This window comes from Pelophylax lessonae, assembly GCF_965119305.1.
Source record: "Pelophylax lessonae genome assembly, chromosome: 11".
In the NCBI taxonomy this organism is placed as follows: Eukaryota; Metazoa; Chordata; class Amphibia; order Anura; family Ranidae; genus Pelophylax; species Pelophylax lessonae.
Window position 1 is genome coordinate 48991607 of NC_138778.1, and position 20601 is coordinate 49012207.

At 44.4% G+C, this 20601-nt stretch overlaps 1 protein-coding gene across 4 annotated transcripts in view; it reads right to left on the reverse strand.

The window, feature by feature from the left end:
* The window catches only part of TOX2 (TOX high mobility group box family member 2), a 213330-nt gene that overhangs the window by 132935 nt on the left and 59794 nt on the right, over window positions 1–20601 (reverse strand). For all 4 annotated transcript variants that reach the window (XM_082273034.1, XM_082273035.1, XM_082273033.1 and 1 more), the window contains exon 2: window positions 4195–4260. In XM_082273034.1, coding sequence (XP_082129160.1) covers window positions 4195–4260 — 66 coding nt within the window. The remainder of the gene's footprint in view (window positions 1–4194; window positions 4261–20601) is intronic.

The following is a 20601-nucleotide window of genomic DNA, read 5'->3' on the forward strand; positions in this document are numbered from 1 at the left end:
TCCCGCAGGCATGGACGGCCCTAAAAGCTGCCATAATGTGCGCTAAGAACAGGGCGACTGTCTCGGTGACTTATCTGGATGGGACTAACGAGACATGTCTGCGCAATTTAACCGGCCGTAGCTGGGGGTATGGAAGGTTTACCGTGACGCTAACCAGAGTTTATGGCTCTCATTGTAATACAGAAAGAGAACTAAGATCGCATAATCGATCCCCTAATATCAGCTGCCTGCATTAAAATAGTTAACAGAGCTGCCTATTCCATACATCTGCTCTTTATTTAACCGCTTCAATACTGGACACCAGTGGCTCATGGGTGCCGCCCCCCCATCCATGCGTCCGGCCCCCTAATCTACATGCAGGGCTCTGGATAAATGGAGTTCAATGGGGCTTTTTTTTTTTAACCATGTGATTAGAGCCAGAGGCTCTATACTAGACTTAAAAAAGGGTGGGCTCGGGGCGCAGTGCTCCCACTTGTGTGACAATAGCGAATGAATATTCGCGATTGTCACACGGATCCTCCTCCTGGCCAATCAGGAATATAGGTTTGCTTTTCCACTGCATGGAACCGAACGGTACGGTACGGCTCTGAAAAAACAGTACCTACTCGATTGTGGTTCCAACAGGTACCAAACTGGTACCATATCCCACAATCCTTTGCATGCAGTCACTACTAGCCACTGATTGGTCAGAGAATCCCACCCACCCCGTTGTTATCCCACCCACTTAACTTTAGTACTACTTTAGTGGAAAAGCAAACCTATACCGTACCGTACCGAACCGTTCCGACACTATACCATGCGGGGCCGAGTAGAGTCGAGCCGGTACGAGCCGGTACTTGCAGTGGAAAAGTGCCATAATACAGTGATCAGTGCTAAAAATATGCACTGTCACTGTACTAATGACACTGGCCGGGTGAGTGTTAACATCAGGGTCAATCAAAGGGTTAAATGTGTGCCTAACCAGTGTTTATGTGTGCTGTGGGGTGCTTTTAAGCGATGTGCTATTTTTTTATTCCCTGCTTTGCACATCCCACTGACAGGACAGAGCTCTGCATTCCTTGACAGAGCCATGTCCTGTCTTTCTTCTTGCTGAACAGTGGGTGCCAGCAGTCAATCATTGGCCGGCACCCGCTGATCGGCTTGTGCTGTGACTAATCCCCTATCCGGAAGTGCTGGATCCGGCACAGGACAGCCGCTTTGCCACCGGTTTAGGCACATTGTCCACTGTTGTCACCATCAGGTATTTCCATCCTGAGAAATGCCATGCAGCCAGCACTAGAGGTGATGTAGACATGCAATGGCTGCAAAGAGGCTGCAGGAGATCAGCGGCACTGAGATGCAGCAAAGAATGAAACGATGTGAAAACCTGTATTTTATTTTAAAAAATGAAAAGCGTCAATTTTTGACACACAGTGCTTAAATGCCATTCATACCATACTGCTTAGCTTTAAATAATAATTTTCCCACCCACAACAATTGGTTGCAAATGCAAACATTGGGATACGATGAATCGGGAACATTCTTTTTGCTTTTTACACCATTTTACTCCACTTTTCTTCAATTTGTTTTAGCCGGTAATCCCTCTGTCCGGGATATTTATCTATACAAGCTTTGTAGCACTTGAAATGACAGAAGTGATTGGAGACACCACTCAGTACATCCATGATATAGTCCAGGCCACAGATACTGAGTGGGTGGCTGGAGGTAGAGCGCTAATAATTAAAGGCAAACGTGATTCCTAATGGATGTGTATTTATCAGTGTTATTACTATGAAACACATGAACAGCCTACAGGCATATGAGGGGGGTCAGCAGGGCTTTTTTCAGTGGGAACACAGGGGAACGCAGTTCTGGCACCTCCAGCACTAAATGTATTTATGGCAAGGGGTCCTGGAGTGTGCTGCTGGGTTGGAATATCTATTGTCGCTGGGGGGATCTGTTGTTGAGGAGGGGTCTATTGTTGCTGGGGGGTCAATTAGTGCTGGGAGGAACCTACTGTTGAGGGAGGGGTCTTTTGTTGCTTGCTGCTGACGGGTCCATTGACGATGGCTGCTGGGAGATCTATTGTTGCTGGTGGGGGGTCTGTTGTTCCTGGGCTAGATCTATTGTCGCTGTGGGAGATTTGTTGTTGAAGGAGGGGGGTCTATTGATGCTGGGGGGGTTATGTTGCTGGGGGGTCAATTAGTGCTTGCAGGGACCTACTGTTGAGGGAGGGGGTCTATTGTTGCCATAGGTGCACAGCCTATTGCATTAGGGTGTGCACCCCAAAGCTCAAACACACATGCCTTTCTCTGCAGTTTATTATGCTTCAGTTATGATTGAACACAGTGAGTGTGTTAATTTAGAATAAGAAAGGGGCCAGTAAATGAATTATTGATTAGCCCCTTCCTCTACTCTCCATCCTGAAACCTGCCCTGCAGCAGCCTGGGGGAGAGGAGAGGAAAGGGGGGAAGCCAGCAGCACTGCAGTGGGGGAATGCAACAGTGGGGGGGGGAATCGGCACCGCACAGAGTGATTAGGGTGTGCCCAGGCACACCTGGCACACCCCCTGCGCACGCCTATGATTGTTGCTTGCTGCTGGAGGGACCATTAATGCTGGCTGCTGGGAGATCTAGTGTTGCTAGTGGGGGTCTATTGTTCCTGAGATATATCTATTGTCACTGTGAAGCAACTGTTGATAAAGGAGGGGTCTATTGTTGCTGGGGGGTCAATTAGTGCTGGGAGGGACCTATTGTTGCTTGCTGCTGGAGGGACCAATAGTGCTGGCTGCTGGGAGATCCAGCATTACTAGTGGGGGTCTATGTTCCTGAGATATATATTTTCTATGTGGGACAACTGTTGATAAAGGAGAGGTCTATTGTTGCTGGGGGGTCAATTAGTGCTGGGAGGGACCTATTGTTGCTTGCTGCTGGAGGGTCCATTAATGCTGGATGCTAGGAGATCTATTGTTGCTGGTGAGAGTCCATTGTTTCTGGGGTGGATCTATTGTCACTGTGGGAGATTTGTTGTTAAAGGAGTGGTCTTATGATGCTGAGGGGGGTCTTATGTAGCTTGGAGGTCCATTAGTGCGGGATCTACTGTTGAAGGACAGGTCTATTGTTGCTGGCTGCTGAAGATTCTATTATTGCTGGCTTCTGCAAGATCCAGCATTGCAGGCGGGGGGTCTACTGTTCCTGTCATGGATCTATTGCCGCTGTGGTGGATCTATTGTTGTAGTAGGGGTCTATTGATGCTAAGGGGCTTCTTATGTTGCTGGGGGCTCATTTATTGCTGTGAGGGATCTACTGTTGAAGGACGGGTCTATTGTTGCTGGCTGCTGAAGATTCTATTATTGCTGGCTTCTGGGAGATCCAGTGTTGCTAGTGGGAGTCTATTGTTCCTGGGATGGATCTATTGTCACTGTGGGACAACTGTTATTAAAGGAGGGGTCTATTGTTGTGGGAGGAGTCAATTAAAGCTGGGAGGGACCTACTGTTGAGGGAGGGGTCTTTTGTTGCTTGCTGCTGAAGAGTCCATTGATGTGGGCTGTTGGGAGATTTAATGTTACTGGTGGGGGACTATTGTTCCTGGGCTGGAGCTAACTGTGAGATCAGATGGGGGCTTACCCCCTGCCTCCACAGTCTCCTGATAACGTAGCTAGCAAGGAGATGGTTGCTTCGACAGGTGGCCCTTTTCCCCATCTCAAAGGACTTGGCTGCTTGCATAGAACGCTTTAGCACCCCCTTTATTTCTCACGAGACCCTTATCTCAGGCAAGGGCTCGGAGGTGAAGAAATTAGCCCTCTGTCAAAGCAGCCGTCTCCTTGCTAGCTGCGTTGTCGGACGGCCATAGAGAGAGCCCTGTCTGATCTCCAAGCTATCCTTAGACAGCACATAGGAAGAGGGGACAAAGTACTACGTGTATGCTGCCCCCTAGTGAACAGAATGCAATAAAAATTGACGATTCCTTCTTTAAGTACCATTATATCATACAAATCAATTGAACGGAAAGCAAATGATGGTGGATAACATATTCTTTAGTAAAGTATTCCCCATCCCTTCCAATACTTTTTGTTTAGTCTCAGAGCGCAGATATCTATATAGTGTTTATTGTGATGGCGACAAGACACGGGGAAGTTTTGGAAGACCTTTACGTCTACGAGATCTATAACCACTTATACCACAAGCACGGCATGGGAAGCAGAGCGGAACCTACCTGATTTGAAGAAAGGAAGTCCTGGTTACTTTCATTCATACTCATGTACATGTTTTCCCCATCAAACTGCAAGAAAAAGAAAGAAGAATTGCATTTAAAACACATTTTGAGTTTAGTTTGGAAGGGACACAAAACTATTTACCATGATAGACAAATAAAGGGGTTGATTTACTAAAAGCAAACAGACTGTGCACTTTGCAAAGTTCAGTTGCATTCAGCATGTGCAGTTGCTCCAGAGTTTAGTAAGCTTCACTTTGCAATAATTACCCAATCACATACAAGAACTAAAAAACAGCATTTTTGCTTGCACCTGATTGGATGATGGAAGTCAGCAGAGCTTCTACACATTTACTAAGCTCTGGAGCAACTGCGCTTTGTAGAGTGCACAGTCTATTTGCCTTTAGTGAGGATCCGTTCACATCTTGGCGTCCTTGATCGCGGGGAGAATCACTGCAATTCTGCCCACCATTACGAATCACGGCAAATCATGTGATCCCTGTCACTTGCAATGGAACGCTGATCGTGGTGCGATTTTGCCTTGTACTTCTTTTGGGTGACAGGCGGCGTTACGTGATTCTGTTTGTGCGATTTTACTGTGATTTGTCAAGCGACAATCGCAGCAAAATCGTGCTGTGGTGGGGGTGTCATTGGAAGTGACAGGGATCGCACAGGCTTCCCGCGATTTGCCATGATTCCGGATCATGGGCAGAATCGCCACGATTCTGCCCCTGATCCGGGACGCCAAGATGTGAATGGAGCCTTAATCAACCCTAAAGATTCATAGATCACATGTGAGATGTAAGCACACATAATTTGTTGCTGCATACTTTATATATGACCTATATTGGGTAAAACATGCTTCCTGTAGGACTCATTGATTTATTAATGTGAATCCATAGATATCTGTGAAAGTTCTCATAAGACGTAGCCACACATAACAAAAGGGACAGGGATGCTGGTGATATTATCAACATAAAATGTCTTATTTAGTCAATGGCATTCCCTTCTGACAAGTTTTCCTGACACCAAGAGAAAAATGATGACAGGGGAGGGAACTCCAGCTGATTGACAGCCTCAGCTCTGTTCCTGTGTGCTGAGTGAAGGGGGGTGTGTCTTTTTCCTCCAATCAGCTCTCAGAGCTCTTCTCACTGATCACTGCAGAGTGTAACTTCAGCTCTCCATCCCCTTTTTTTCTGAAAGCTCAGACAAGCTTTATATTTGCTGGACTTTGTACATGGGTGAAGACTGCAGATAATTGTGTACAACTTATGTAGGAGGATTTGTTTAATCTCTGTGTATCACCTGAGGCCAGTCACTTCACTGGGTATATGGAAGGGTTTAAAACCCCTTTAAGGTGTTCTCAGGATTCAAAAAGCAGAATACTTTGTACCTTAGTCTGGATTCACACCTGTGCATGTGCGTTTAGGTGCATTGTGCTTGAACAGCCCATTACTTTTAATTGGCTACCCAATGCGTGACAATTATACATGCATCTTTTTTTTTTAACACACTGGGGTTGATTTACTAAGACTGGAGTGTGCAAAATCTGGCGTATCTGTGCATGGTAGCCAATCAGCTTCTAACTTCAGCTTGTTCTATTAAGCTTTGACAATAAAACCTGGAAACTGATTGGTTTCTATGCAGAGCTGCACTAGATATTGCATTCTCCAATTTTAGTAAATCGACCCCAATGTATCAAGACCCACACAATAGAATTGATCAAAACTGGAGCAAACAGACTCTGGACCAGTCTTGCATGGAAACCAATCAGAGCTGGGACAAGGCCCTCTAGAGCCCAGGGCGGACATGCCAAACTAGCCCCCAAACCCCGCTCCCCGCAAGATCTATGAGCATTATGTGTTAGAAAAAATCCCCCCCCCCCCACAAAAAAATAAAATTGAGCACTAATCTACATGCTTCTCTCTAAGCATAACCCCCCTCCTCCCAGGACAAATCCACTCCCCTCCTGAAAGGGATGCCATTAAAATTCATGTGCGTGTAAAGGCAGGCGTCCCAATACTTTTGATTATATAGTATATGTTTAAATTAACGTTTTTTTGAGTTCAGCCTTAGTACCACATAAAGGGGGTTTATCCTGCTTGATTTTATTTCAGCAGAGGCAAGAGTTAGTGCCGGTTCCCACTGGTGCAATGCGGGAACCCTGCAAATCCACCGGCAGTTCACACTGACATATGCAAACTGCTGGGGGTGTCAATACAAAGTTAATGTCTCCCCCAGATCAGTTCGCATATCGCAGTGCAAACTGTCAATTCGGACATGAATCGGATCGCATAGGTGTGAACACTCATGTGATCCGATTCTGGTGCGGACCAAAAAAAGGGTCCTGCACGACTTTGGTCCGAATGCGATGTGAATTCAGCAATAATTCGCATCGCACAGACATCGCATGTGATTTGCAGAGCAGTGTGGTGCGGATCACATGCGATGTCTGACATCGCTATAATGAGCCGGCACTGACAGTTAAATCTATACAAATAATGTGCAATAATCAAGAAAAATTTATAACAACAACTCAAAAAAAAAAAAAATGCTCGTGGAAAATAGAATGCAGCTCCCTTTTTATGACAGGTGCACTTGGGTCACTCTTCTTTGTAATCGTTCATAAAAGTATTTATTATAGGTGAAAGGAGTGACAGATGTACAGTAGAAAAAAAAAGCAGATAAATGGTTTCTCCTACACCCCAGGGTCAGATATTACACTTGGCTCCTATTGAATAGAAGCTATTATTACAGCTACAGAGGAATGAACAGAGAAAGAGAATTATTATAGAACTGAATACTTTGTATCAAGGTTTAACTTCAGAACAAATTCCTCAAATTCCCCAAATCACAGAGTGAAGAAGCCAACAGAGCCGTCTAGCTGAGTCAGTTTTATTAGAAGACGTACGGGCAGAGTATCGCGGGAGGGTTGACGCTCTTGATGAGGGATGGCATGTACATGGGCCAGTTTTTAGGAAAAGATGATGAATAGGAGACCACCCACCATACAACAGGGACTTTGTTATGTTCTTCATCTACCTGAATACAAGTAAAATTCTCTATATGATGGACCTTCAGCCAAAACTAGAAAAAAAAAAGTTTTCGATAATGTAGAGAAGGCTTAGAACAATGGTTGTCAACATACTATTAGCTAAAGGGGACCTCTAATGGAGCCCCTGACATCACCAAAGGGCCACACGAAAGGCTCGTACACACTATAAGAAAATCGGGCGAACATTTTCGTCCAAGGAATTTCCGTACGATTTTCGTATAGTGTGTACCAGGGGGAGGACTGGGCCAGGGGGCAGGGGGGCAGGGGGGCAATTGCCCCTTGGGCCGCTCTGATGCCCCGTAAAAAGGCTGCACCGCTTCTGCCACAGACATGCCTAAATGATTCCTGGTGAAGAGAAGTAAAAAGTCCCCGCTGCTGACCTACGGAGTGCAGGATGAAGACAAGGATAAAGTGCAGGCCTCCCCCCCAGCATGGATGGTATAAACTGTGTCTGTCCAGTGCCCCACTGGAAATTCTTCTCCCCCAGCTCCACCCCACCGCCCCCTGCTGGCCAGTTCGGGAACCGGATTCAGCTGGTAAGTAGAGAGCATATGGAGCAGAACTTGAGCTTGGAATGAGGGTCAGGAGGAGGACAGGAAGAGGGAGAGTGGGAGGGGGGCCGAGTCGCTGCATCATGGGCCTCTGGTTTGTACTTGCCCCCTGGGCCGAAAGTTGCCAGTCTGCCCCTTGTGTGTACACAACTTTCTACAGACGATTCAGGATTTTCGTACGAAAATTCTCGAAGGGGCAAACTCCAACATTTTTCTCGTACGGGAAAAAACAAATGATTTTCGTGTAATGTGTACTGTTTTTGTACAATTTTTGTACAAGAAAAATCAGAAAAGAAAAACTGCGCATGATCAGAAACAATAAACAACAAAAAAAGCCTTTGTCGTACGAGAATTTTCATAGGAATTTTAGTACAAAAATTTTTTAATCGGTTCCAATTTGCTGTCAAACAACGAGGAAAATCGGACAGTCGTTTTCTTATAGTGTGTACATCACTTTATGCTGACCATATACTAACCGAAAAATTGTTCGAAAATCTGTCATTTGTTCCGTTTTTGTTCGTTTTTCGTCCAGTTAATGGGCGCAAATTGAAAATAATAATTCAAACGAACTTTTCGAAAAACAAACACTCGGCCGTGAGAGAAGACGATCGTGCCATCATGTAACCAAATTTTGATCAATAAATCGTTCAATGGACATAAATTAATCAGTTTTTTGTTCATATGGCCACATATGCCTAGTGCAAACAGTTCGGGCAAGAATTTTAGTACGAAAATTTTTTCATCGGTTCCAATTTGCTGTCAAACAACGAGGAAAATCGGACAGTCGTTTTCTTATAGTGTGTACATCACTTTATGCTGACCATATACTAACCGAAAAATTGTTCGAAAATCTGTCATTTGTTCCGTTTTTGTTCATTTTTCGTCCAGTTAATGGGCGCAAATTGAAAATAATAATTGAAAGGTTAATGTGTTTCTTGCCCGAACTGTTTGCACTAGGCATATGTGACCATATGAACAAAAAACTGATTAATTTATGTCCATTGAACGATTTATTGATCAAAATTTGGTTACATGATGGCACGATCGTCTTCTCTCACGGCCGAGTGTTTGTTTTTCGAAAAGTTAGTTTGAATGATTTTTTGTATAGTGTATGGCCAGCATTCGGCTGGCCATACATGGGACGAATTTCAAAAGAATTTTCTTTCGAAAATCTTATCTAAAAATTTTCGTTCGAATTTCGCACCATTAGTGGGCTGCATCAACGGCTGATTTTCGTGTAGCCATAGAATTTAAGTAATCGGGCATGTATGAAATTTTTTGAAAAACAAATGATTTTCTAATCACTGATGAAAGAATTGTGTGAGGAATATAATATAAAAATAAATGGGCATGAGCACAAGAAAATAAAATTCCTGGAAAGAAAAGAAGATTCCCGGCCACAAATTTTTTTTGGGTGAAATTGAAGGCTTGGTTGGTCGAATTTCTAATGCTGGCCATACACTATATGAAAAATCGTTCAAACTCATTTTCGAAAAACAAAAGAGCAGACGATCGTGCCATCATGTAATGACCGAATTTTGATTGATAAATCGTTCAATGGACATAAATAAATCAGTTTTTCGTTCAGTTTATCACATATGCCTAGTGCAAACAGTTCGGGCGAGAAACACATTAACCTTTCAATCTACCATTAGTTCGGCAGAATTTTCCAAACTGTTTCTTCGATATTTCAGCTCTGAAAGTTAAAATCAATTTTATATTTGTGCCCATTAACTGGATGAAAACGATCGAATGGACCAAATGAAAGATTTTCTAACGCTTTTTCGGCTAGTGTATGGCCAGCATAAATCAATGGTGGCATCACTGGATCACAAAGTGCAAGAAATTTCTGATTTTTTAATTAAAATTTGTTCGAAATTCGGCCCATGGATGGCCTTCATTAGCCCTTAATGAGGACTCCTCATGCACACAGGGCCTTATAAAAACAAGCGGCAAAGCCAGTACCGACGCCAGGAAAAAGGGGCTTTAAAAACGCGCTTTTAGTAGTTTTTTGCATTGGTGTTGTTGAGCGTTTAGCCACCTTAGCGTTTAGCAGCTTTTCTCTGCCTCTTCTATTTTTCACTCCCAAATACAATTATTACTGAGCAAAACTCACATGACATGTCAAAATCAATGGTTTCCTATGAGAGTCGTCTTAACTGATCCGACTTTAAGCCCGTTGATTTGAATGGAAGTTGCATCATCGTGATGATCGTGAGTCAGTCGGCTGATAGTTTGGTTGTCTGATGGAAGCCGGCCGTTTTGGACCGGCTGCCATACACACGCGCCGAATATCGGACAGTTTTTATTTAACTACTTCAGCACCTTCATGACCAGACCATTGTTTGCTAAACGGCACTGCGTTATTTTAACTGACAATTGCGCAGACGTGTGACGCTGTCCCTAAGTAAAATTGATGTCCTTTTTTCCCACAATTAGAGCTTTCTTTTGGTGGTATTTGATCACCTCTGCGATTTTTTTTTTTGTGCTATGAACAAAAAAAGACCGACAATTTTAAAAAAGAAAAACATTTTTGACTTTTTGCTTTATAACATTTCCAATAAAAAAATGTAAAAAATCTAATTTCTTCATCAATTTAGGCCAAATTGGCCAATATGTATTCTGCTACATGTTTTTGTTAAAAAAACATCCCAGTTAGCGGATATTGATTGGTTTGTGCCAAAGTTATAGCGTCTACAAACTATAGGATAGATTTATAGAATTTTTTTTTTATTGTTTTTACTAGTAATGGAGGCGATCAGCAATTTTTAGCTGGACAGCGACATTGCAGTGGACAAATCTAACACTAAATGATACTTTTTGGGGACCAGTGACTCTAATACAGAGATCAGTGCTAAAAAAAAGTGCACTGTCACTGTACTAATGACACTGGCAGGGAAGGGGTTAACATCAGGGGCAATTACAATGATCAGTGCACAGTGAGGATGATGTGAATAAGACAAGTCAGACTGCACAACACAATGTGTGAGTATCAATGCACTACACAAAAGTGTAAGTCCTTGAGGAAGTCCATTTGAGGGAGTATATTAGATCATTTCTACTGACATCCTGTGAGTCACATATACTGTGTGTCCTAATAAATGGTTTTTACTTCACTCAGATGGCGCTGCTCTTTTTCCCCACCGTTAACAACAGGGGTGATCAAAGAGTTAAATGTGTTCCTTGGGAGTGCTTGCTAGATGTGTGGGGGATGCTTTGACTGGGGGAAGACAGAGATCTGTGTTTCTGCTTAGCAAGAACACAAGATCTCCATCTTCCCCTCTCACAGAACGGCGGTCTGTCTTGCTTACATAGGCTGACCACCGTTCTGCCTCTCTCACGAAGGATTGCCGGGTGCCAGTAAACATCGGGTCCATCGGACCCGCTGATTGACTCCCGCTGTGTCCAATCACAGCGGGAGTGGGTCGCCAGCCGTGCACGTGCTCCAGACCAAGTGCACGAAATGATGTACAGGTACATCATTTTGCACAGGAAGGCCGCCCTGCCGCAGTATAGCTGCATGGGGCGATCCAGAACAGGTTACCGGCCAATGTCGCCCGGTGATCGGCCCGCGTGTGTACGGGGTTTTACTTTACCCAACATGAAGATGAAAAAAATGTTGCCTTTAGTTCTACTTTAGGACAAACGTTCGGCACACTGTTCTTTGTCTTTCCCTAAAGAATATCTACGACACTCTTTATGAATTCCCGGGCACAAACTCTGCAGAATTGAGAAAGTGAAACCTGATTGGTTGCCAAGTCAATCGCTCCACTTTTGCCCCAGTTTTCCTCAGTATTCTCTTTATAAATCAGCCTGCGATTGACCTACTGAAAAACAGCAGACTCTGGAACAATTTCAAATGTTTTCTCGGAATGTTCTTTGAACATAACCCGCATATTCCGAGGCAGCAATTGCTTTGTTCTCCATGGTACGGCCCTGTATGTAAGTACAACTTACGTGGAACAACTGACAATAATTTTACCCGGCAGCAAGAGCTGTCTCTATACACGGCAGCGGCAGTACACCGGTGTGAAAACTCTCGCTGTATATCACATAGTTCCTCTGGAACAGATGCTCTACAAATTATAGGCGGCGAGGTGGCAAATGTCAACATCTCCCTTGGCCTCTGGCAATGAATATTTCACACACACAGGACTGGGTTGGAATAGCTAATGTTGTGCGGTTGGTTATTTGTGAGCTGGGATGAAGTGTGTTCCGTTCATCAGTCAGATTGGACGGGTCTTTCTCAACCGTAGTACCTTGGAGAATCCCTTTAACTAAATTTCAATTCTTGGGGAATCCCTCCGTAAAAGGTCCATACTTACAGCTCTTGGGACATTAGCATAATTCATGTTTTAGAAAGCTAAACTTCAGGAACTCAACCCTAGCTGTGAAACCCCCCTCTCCCTTAATGCTTGTTAGATCTAGGCCTCCAGTAGGGTCCAGTTTTTCGGGCTAGTTGTATGAAAGTGGATTTAAAATCCGCAAAACTTACCTCTCCTTGGTCCAATGTTCCTTGCTGGAGGCGACATCTTCTTCCAGGTGTCAAGCTGTGGCCGTTTTCATTGGCCGGGGTGGGGGATGACATCCCTCCTACTCATAGAGTTCAGTCATACCGGCACACAGGATCTGTGCCGGAATGTAAACTGTTCATTATAAACAGGATGTGAGCAGGCAGGTAGGTTTATTTTATTGCAGAGCAGTCATTGCATGTCTCCTCTGTAATAAAGAGAATGTCTACTCACAGTTTTGAAACAGAGACATTAGTTCCACTTTAAGGCACGGAAACAAGCAAGCAACTGCGGTCCAAAGCCAGAGGGGATGATGTGGAGGACCCGTCACATGGACTGAGGAAACCTGCCATAGTCAGGAATAAAGTAAGCACTTTTTCAGGCTGGGCTCCTACTTTATACGAGCAACTCTTTTTTTTCAGTGTGCAGAGGCTGCCCAGCTGTTGGTGAATTACCAACCACTCGTTGCTTCCACAGTTACTCTGGCTACCATTACCTGCCTCATTAGTCCAGCCTACAGCCAGCCCCTTTTGGCTATTTAAACAGCTTTGCTCATTCCCTCCATGCCCTTGCGTGGTCAATGATCTCCAGTGTGGTCATGTGTATGACTTGGCCTGGCTGATTTCTCTTCCGTTACCTGTTCCTGTTTTTGCTCCTTACTATGCTGACTTCTGGCTTCCTGACCCCGTCTTGTCTGATTACCCGCTCTGGTACCAAAACTCTGGCTTCAGTTTTTGACTACGTTCCTGAACTGTGTTATTTTTTGCTATTTTATTAAAGGTATGATTTTAACTGCATTTTATGTCTCTGCCTGGTTTATGGTTCCTGACAGCACTAAACTTTATCCCTGCACCCCTAGACTAAACCAACATTTAACCCTTGTAGTGTGGGGAAACTGCAAGGGTAGATTTTGTCTCAACCATGGAGCTCAACTTTAAATAAAAGAAAAAGTATTGTGGTGTTCCTAGCATCTTCAACACCCAAAGTGGATAGTTCTGCATCAATTCTGTAATAATCCTACAAAAAGGAATAGTAACAACAACAATAAACAAAAAAAATCCTTGGTGTACTCCAACAATTGTGGTCAGTGACCCCTTACGGTGGTGGTTAGTTCAAAATTGCATTAGTGAATAGTGATCAGTGTAGGTGGGGGGAACTCAAAGAACTCCTAGGAACCTAAGGAGAAACCCTAGCATTTTTTAGTACCCTAATTGAGAAGGGCTGGTTTAGAGTAAAGGCAAGCAGGGGCACACTGCCTGGGAAACCACGCTGACCATCTGAGGGTGGGGGGTGGGGTGGAGAATTCACAAGGTGGACCCAGAGATAAGAGGGTAATCACCCACTGGAGAGGGACCAGACTCTGGTATGCTTTAGGGGGCACTTACTTTTGTCCTTCAAACTTCATGGTTTAGTAAATAGGCTAATACTTCAGGTTGAGCAAATGTTGTCCAAATACAAAAGATGTGTATTTTTCCTTGAATCCCGGTGTGCTTTGTCTATTTTTCCTGATCTTTGCAATAATCCAGTGTGAAACTTTAGTTCTGTGCAGTAGCTTCCTGTAATAAAGACTGGTCCCTGCTGCTCTTTCTCTTTGTGCACTGTGACTGGTCTAGTCTCCGCCCCTTCCTGTAGTTATCTACAGGCAGCCTGTAGTGGGTGGGGCCTGCTGGGTCCCTCACACAGCCCTCCCTCTCTCTGCACAGGTTATATGTAGCCCAATGTTAATGGTAACTGTTACTAATAAACTTCCTGTAATTAAGATCAGTCACTGCTGCTCTTTCTCTTTGTGCACTGTGGCTGGTCTAGTCTCCGCCCCTTCCTGTAGTTATCTACAGGCAGCCTGTAGTGGGTGGGGCCTGCTGGGTCCCTCCCACAGCCCACTCTCTCTCTGCACAGGTTATATGTAGCCCAATGTTAATGGTAACTGTTACTAATAAGCTTCCTGTAGCCTAAAATTACAGCCAAGAACATTCTGCAGCAAAACATAAATATGGAAATGTCAAACAGCTAATTTTCTGTGCAGGTGGTTGTGTCTTTACATACATTTTTACATATTTTTGAATGCTGCTGATAGTTCATAATGTAACTTTATGGTCTGCTTATAGTGGCTGTAAAGAAACCTACCATAGATCTTATTCACATAAGGCTGCATTAGCATAGCGATATTAATGATTTAGTTCACACATGCCCTTCTGAACAATGTGCATGTAGCAATGTCTGATCACTGAAGAAGATATGGGTGATTTATTGAAATCTAGGCCAAAACAAATCCTAACTAAGCTCTCTCATAGGAGCCATTCCATGCAACAGGTAAAAATAGCCACTGAGCTTTCACTGCTATCAAGCCAACACTGCAACTGTGTGAAAATCAGAAAATTAAAGAAAAAAAAAGAACTCCAGGCTAATATAAAATATACAAATTCATGCAGCTCTGTATTCATTAATACATTATTAAAACGGTGATAAACCTTCATTTTTTTTTCTTAAAAAAAACAAACATCTATACTTACCTGCTCTGTGCAATGCTTTTGTACAGAGCAGCATCCTTTTTTTTTCTGGGGTCCCTCGCCAGTGTTCTGTTGAATAGCACATCCCATTGTATAATGTTTCTGACGATCTGCGCATGCACAGTATGTAACCTCACTCCAGCTGATCTATTGATTAGCTGGCGTGACGCATCCGCAGATCGTTGTAGGCATTATCCGACGATCTGCAAAGTGCGGAGGGAGAATCTAATTGTCAGATTCTGCCTTGCTCTCTCTGCGCATGTGCGAGACTTGAGCGACAGAATCCTCCCTGCGACACATCCAAATACACACTGCAAGATCCGCCCTGCAAAACCCCCAAATCTGCCCAACAATAATAATATTCTGCCTGTGACTCCGCCTATGACTATGCTCAAGTCTCGCGCATGCGCAGAGAGAGCGAGGCAGAATATGACAATTAGATTCTCTCTCTGTGCTTTGCAGATTGTCGGATACTGCCTCTGATGATCTGTGCATGCGCAGTGTTGACATCACGCTAGCTGATCAATAGATCAGCGGGAGTGACATTACTTACTGTGCAGATAGACCGAGGCAGAATGTAACAATTCGATTCTCCCTCACACTTTGCAGATCATTGGATAATGCCTCCAACGATCTGCGCATGTGCAGTGCTGACATCACACCAGCTGATTAATAAATCAGCTGGCGTGACATTACGTACTACGCAGATAGATCAAGGGGGAATATAACAATTAGATCCTCCCTCCACGCTTTGCAGATCATTGGATAATGCCTCCGGACAATCTGCGCATGCTCAGTGTTGACGTCACGCCAGCTGATCAATAGATCAGCTGGCGTGACATTACGTACTACGCAGATAGAGCAAGGTGGAATCTAATTAGATTCTCCCTCTGTGCTTTGCAGATAGTTCGATAATATCGCCAATGATTTGCGCATGCGCAGTGTTGACATCACGCCAGCTGATCAATAGATCAGCTGGAGTGATGTTACGTACTGTGCATGTGCAGATTGTTGGAGGCATTTTCTGAGGGGGTGCACTATTCAGCAGAACACCATCGCTCCATGCCCCTTCTCTTCGTTGGGTGCCCCCCATGGAAAGCTGTTCTTCTTAGGGGCGCTCATACACGGGTCCCACTGCTGCGTCCATTGACACAGACAGCAGGACTTGCCCCCCGTCCGTCCGTGTGTCACAGCATTTGATTGCCAATGCCTTGTAGTTCTGCAAAAGCTGGAGGGCCACAGTGTGCATATCTGTGCCATAGACCAATGTTTCTCAACTCCAGTCCTCAAGTACCCCCAACAGGTCATGTTTTCAGGATTTCCCTTTAGATGAAACGGCTGTGGCAATTATTAAGGCAGTAAAACTGATCAAATCACCTGTGCAAAATAATGGAAAGTCTAAAAACATGACCTGTTGGGGGTACTTGAGAACCTGGAGTTGAGAAACATTGCCAGTGTAGACACACTCCTAAATCTTGTGGACAGTCTTCCCAGGAGAGTTAAACAAAAACTGGAGAAACAATGGGGAAAGAGGAGTACTAGAGACCTCGTAAGTTTCATTAATTGGGCAGGGGGTCAAACAAAGAATGGATGAAAATTCAAACAAAAAATCCTCAACAGGATAGTTCATAATCTAGAAGTCCATATAAAAGGTCCATAAATATATGAAATCCCAGAAACACACTCCGCGGGCAGCTCTTGTGACAAGTAGAAGATGCTTGGGGCCAACTGAAAGGAGAACACAGGCGCCACTCTAAATGCAGAATCTTGAGATTTATTAAAAGAACCAAAAGAAAGGTACTCACAAAGGGAGCAGTATAAAAAGCATCATTATGTATGTGGATGAACGCTCTGGTGTTTTGATCAGGATGGCTTGAGCGGTCGCGGTATGCAGGCTGTAATCGGTGGCAATCCGTACTTCCTGGTCACGGGGACACTCTGTTGCCGATCCGTCGTCACTTCCGGGAAGCGTAATTGCGTGATGGCGCCGGCGACGTGTTCTCGGAGCATGCGCTCCTTCCTCAGGCCGAAAGCGCATGCTCCGAGAACGTGTCGCCGTACAGATTTCCACCGATCACAGCCTGCATACCGCGACTGCTCAAGCCATGCTGATCAAAACACTGGAGCGTTCATCCACATACATAATGATGCTTTTTATACTGCTCCCTTTGTGAGTACTTTTCTTTTGGTTCTAGAGTGGCGCCTGTGTTCTCCTCTCCCAGGAGAGTTGAAGCTGTTATAGCAGCAAAGGGCGGGCCAACTCAATATTGAACCCAAAGGCCCCTTTCACACGGGCTTTCTGATCAGGTCCACCTGTCAGTTTTTTAGGCGGTCCTGATCGGATGCTTCATGCACCCCTATAGAGCAGCGGATGTCAGTGGTGACATGTCCGCTGACACCCGCTTCTATCCGATCTGATGTCCGTGAAATCCAGACCCTATTTTCCATCTGTCTGGAGGATCAGATTGGATAGGATCAGATGAAAATTATCTCCCATAGAGGGGAGTGGGGATCTGACAGCTCCGTCTCTACAAAGTAAGCGGAGGCGGACCTGTCATCTGCCTGCTAAGCGGGGATTGGCTGATCGATCCCCACTGAGCAAAACAGAGTCTGCCGGGTGGAAAGCCCGTGTCAAAGGACCCTATGGACTAAGACTGGGATGCCATTAAAGTTCATGCGCGTGTAAAGGCAGGCGTATCAATACTTTTGGTAATTTAGTCTATTTAGTCAGCACCTCCCCATTGAAATGCATTGAGAATGCAGCAAGAATGCATGAAAAATGCACCCATGTTGTGTTTTTGATGCATTTTTTGAGTCACATGACCCATGAAAAACACACCATAAGCAGATAAAATTGCGGTATAATTGCAGCAAAATCACGGGTGTTTTCAGCAGCCATTATTGGCACCTTTTTTGCTTTTGCACTATGCTGAAAACCCTTTTTTCGGCCGATAATTTTCGGTGGCCGAAATGTCGGTGCCTCACTGGAGAAAACGAATGCAGCCACCACCTCCAAGGACTGGTAAGCTGCAATATACTGAATTTGTGTTGTTGGGTTTAGAAGCTCCAGTGTATGAACCAACGGGTAAAAAATGAAATATATTTCATCCGAAGACCCGCTTCAGTGAATTCATGTCACAGAATAGTTAACTGTGTAAACTTCATGCACTTGCTCTCCTTTTTCGAGCGATTTTACATCTTATAAACCATTATAAATTTAATTGCACGTTTAACAGGGAAAAAAATACCACACACACAATGGCTCATTAAGGACTAATTATGCACATGTTGTTTTCCACAAACATTCTCGTTTGGAAGCTGTTCTCTGTAATTGCTCAGCCTCATTAAATAGTACAAGAAAAAAAAAAACTCATTTCAGTTTGGCTACACGTGAGAAGAACACAGAGGAACAAGGGAGAGGATCGCTCATTGTGATTGGCTGAAAGGGAATCTATCATCTAAGGGCTCGTTGGGGGTGCGCATCCCCTGGCGAGAAACTAGCCCCATGTAAGAACAGATGCGGACAGATTTGTGCTCTGTACAAATCAGTGGTCTGACCCACCGCCGCCACCGCCGCCACCGCCGCCACCGCCGCCAGTGATTAAATGTGAATAGGGCTTCTGACCGGCCCTGGATGCACACAGTTTGCATGCTGGTGGATCTGAATGCATACGAAAGGGATGCAGCTAATGGTCTAGTTTGTATGCAGGCAGAACACAGAGCGCTGCCGCCTCCAGATGCGGAACACTTCAAGCGGTATTAATCACTTGCGACCAGTTATACGGCAGCAGGTCGGCTCTGTTACGCAAAACGACGTACATGTACGTTGCTTCGTGTAGTAGTTAGTGTGGGCGCGCATGCGCCGCCCGAAGTGCGTGCACGCGCCCAATCAGCCAATCGCTCCCCATGGAGACAGAACGGCGGTCTGCCGATGTAAACACGGAAGAGCGCTGTTCTGTCAGAGATGAACACAGGGATCCTGTGTTCCTCCTATTTAGGAGCACAGATCTCTGTGTTCATCCAATGAGCCCATCCCCCACATAGTTAGAAAGCACCCCCTAGGCACACATTTAACCCTTTGATCGGCCCTGGTGTTACCCCCTTCCCTGCCAATTTCATTAGTAAAGTAACAGTACATATTTTTAGCACTGATTACTATAGTAATTTCACTACTCCCCCTAAAAGTGTCAAAAATGTCAGTTAGGGGTCTGATCTGTCCGCCACAATGTTGCAGTCCCGCTAAAAATTGGCTAGATTGGCTAGAGGGGGAGCCAATCAGCGGGGGCCGCGATCGCTCCCCATGGAGACAGAACGGCGGTCTGCCGATGTAAACACAGAAGATCGCTATTCTGTCAGAGATGAACACAGTGATCCTGCGTTCCTCCTATTTAGGATCACAGATCTTTGTGTTTATCCAGTGAGCCCACCCCCCACACAGTTAGAAAGCACCCCCTAGGCCAGTGATGGCGAACCTTGGCACCCCAGATGTTTTGGAACTACATTTCCCATGATGCTCACCTACACTGCAGAGTGCATGAGCATCATGGGAAATGTAGTTCCAAAACATCTGGGGTGCCAAGGTTCGCCATCACTGCCCTAGGCACACATTTAACCCTTTGATCTGCCCTGGTGTTAACCCCTTTCCTGCCAGTGTCATTATTACAGTAACAGTGCATATTTTTAGCACTGATTACTGTAGTAATGTCACTGATCCCCCCAAAAGTGTCAAAAAATGTCAGTTAGGGGTCCGATCTGTCCACCGCAATGTCGCAGTCCCACTAAAAATCGCTGATCGCCACCATTACTAGTGAAAAATAAATAAATAAATAAAAATTACATAAATCTTTCCCTTAGTTTGTAGACGCGATAACTTTTGCACAAACCAATCAATATACACTTATTGGGATTTTTTTTTTTTGCCAAAAATATGTAGCAGAATACAAATTGCCTACAATGATGAAAAAATTTGATTTTTTTAATTTTTTTATTGGGAATGTTATATAGCAGAGAGTAAAAAATATTGTTTTGTTTTTTTCAGAATTGTCGCTATTTTTTTTGTTTATAGCGCAAAAAAAAAAATCGCAGAGGTGATCAAATACCACCAAAAGAAAGCTCTATTTGTGGGGAAAAAAGGGCATTAATTTTGTTTGGGTGCAGCATCGCACGACCACGCAATTGTCAGTTAAAGTAACGCAGTGCCGTATCGCAAAAAGGGATTTTCATCACATTTCATGAAATACAGATGACCACTAGAGGCAGCATTTACAAACTTGCATATGGAATGCAGTAGTAAAAATATGGAACAGCAAGCATGTAAAAATATTATTCATGTCAAATATTACTTAGTAACAACTGAAAATAGATTATGGCCGTATTTTGTTGCTCCGGTTGTGAAGGAGTTACATCGGACACTGACTGTATGCACAACTCGCAGTCCCCATTATAGAGATTTGCATGAGCAAACAAAGGTAGTCTGCCAGCAAAAACACTCACAAATCAATTTAACTGAATCTGGTAAAAAGAGATCCTGCGATAAGTGAGTACACCGGGCCCGCTGTCAGGTATCGTGTATTTCCTCCTGCCACTGCACCATCTGATAAGAAACATGGAAAAATACTTCTGGTTTCCTCCCGAATATAATTAGCTATCTCTCTGCATCTTTACTTCCGCCACAGAACAAAACACAAGCCATGAAACATCATTCACTAGAGTAACAGCAGAGCACCCTTCATGAAGTTCGTTGGTAGAAGGAGATGGCAGTGGTGGGTAAAGACTGAAATCTAAAC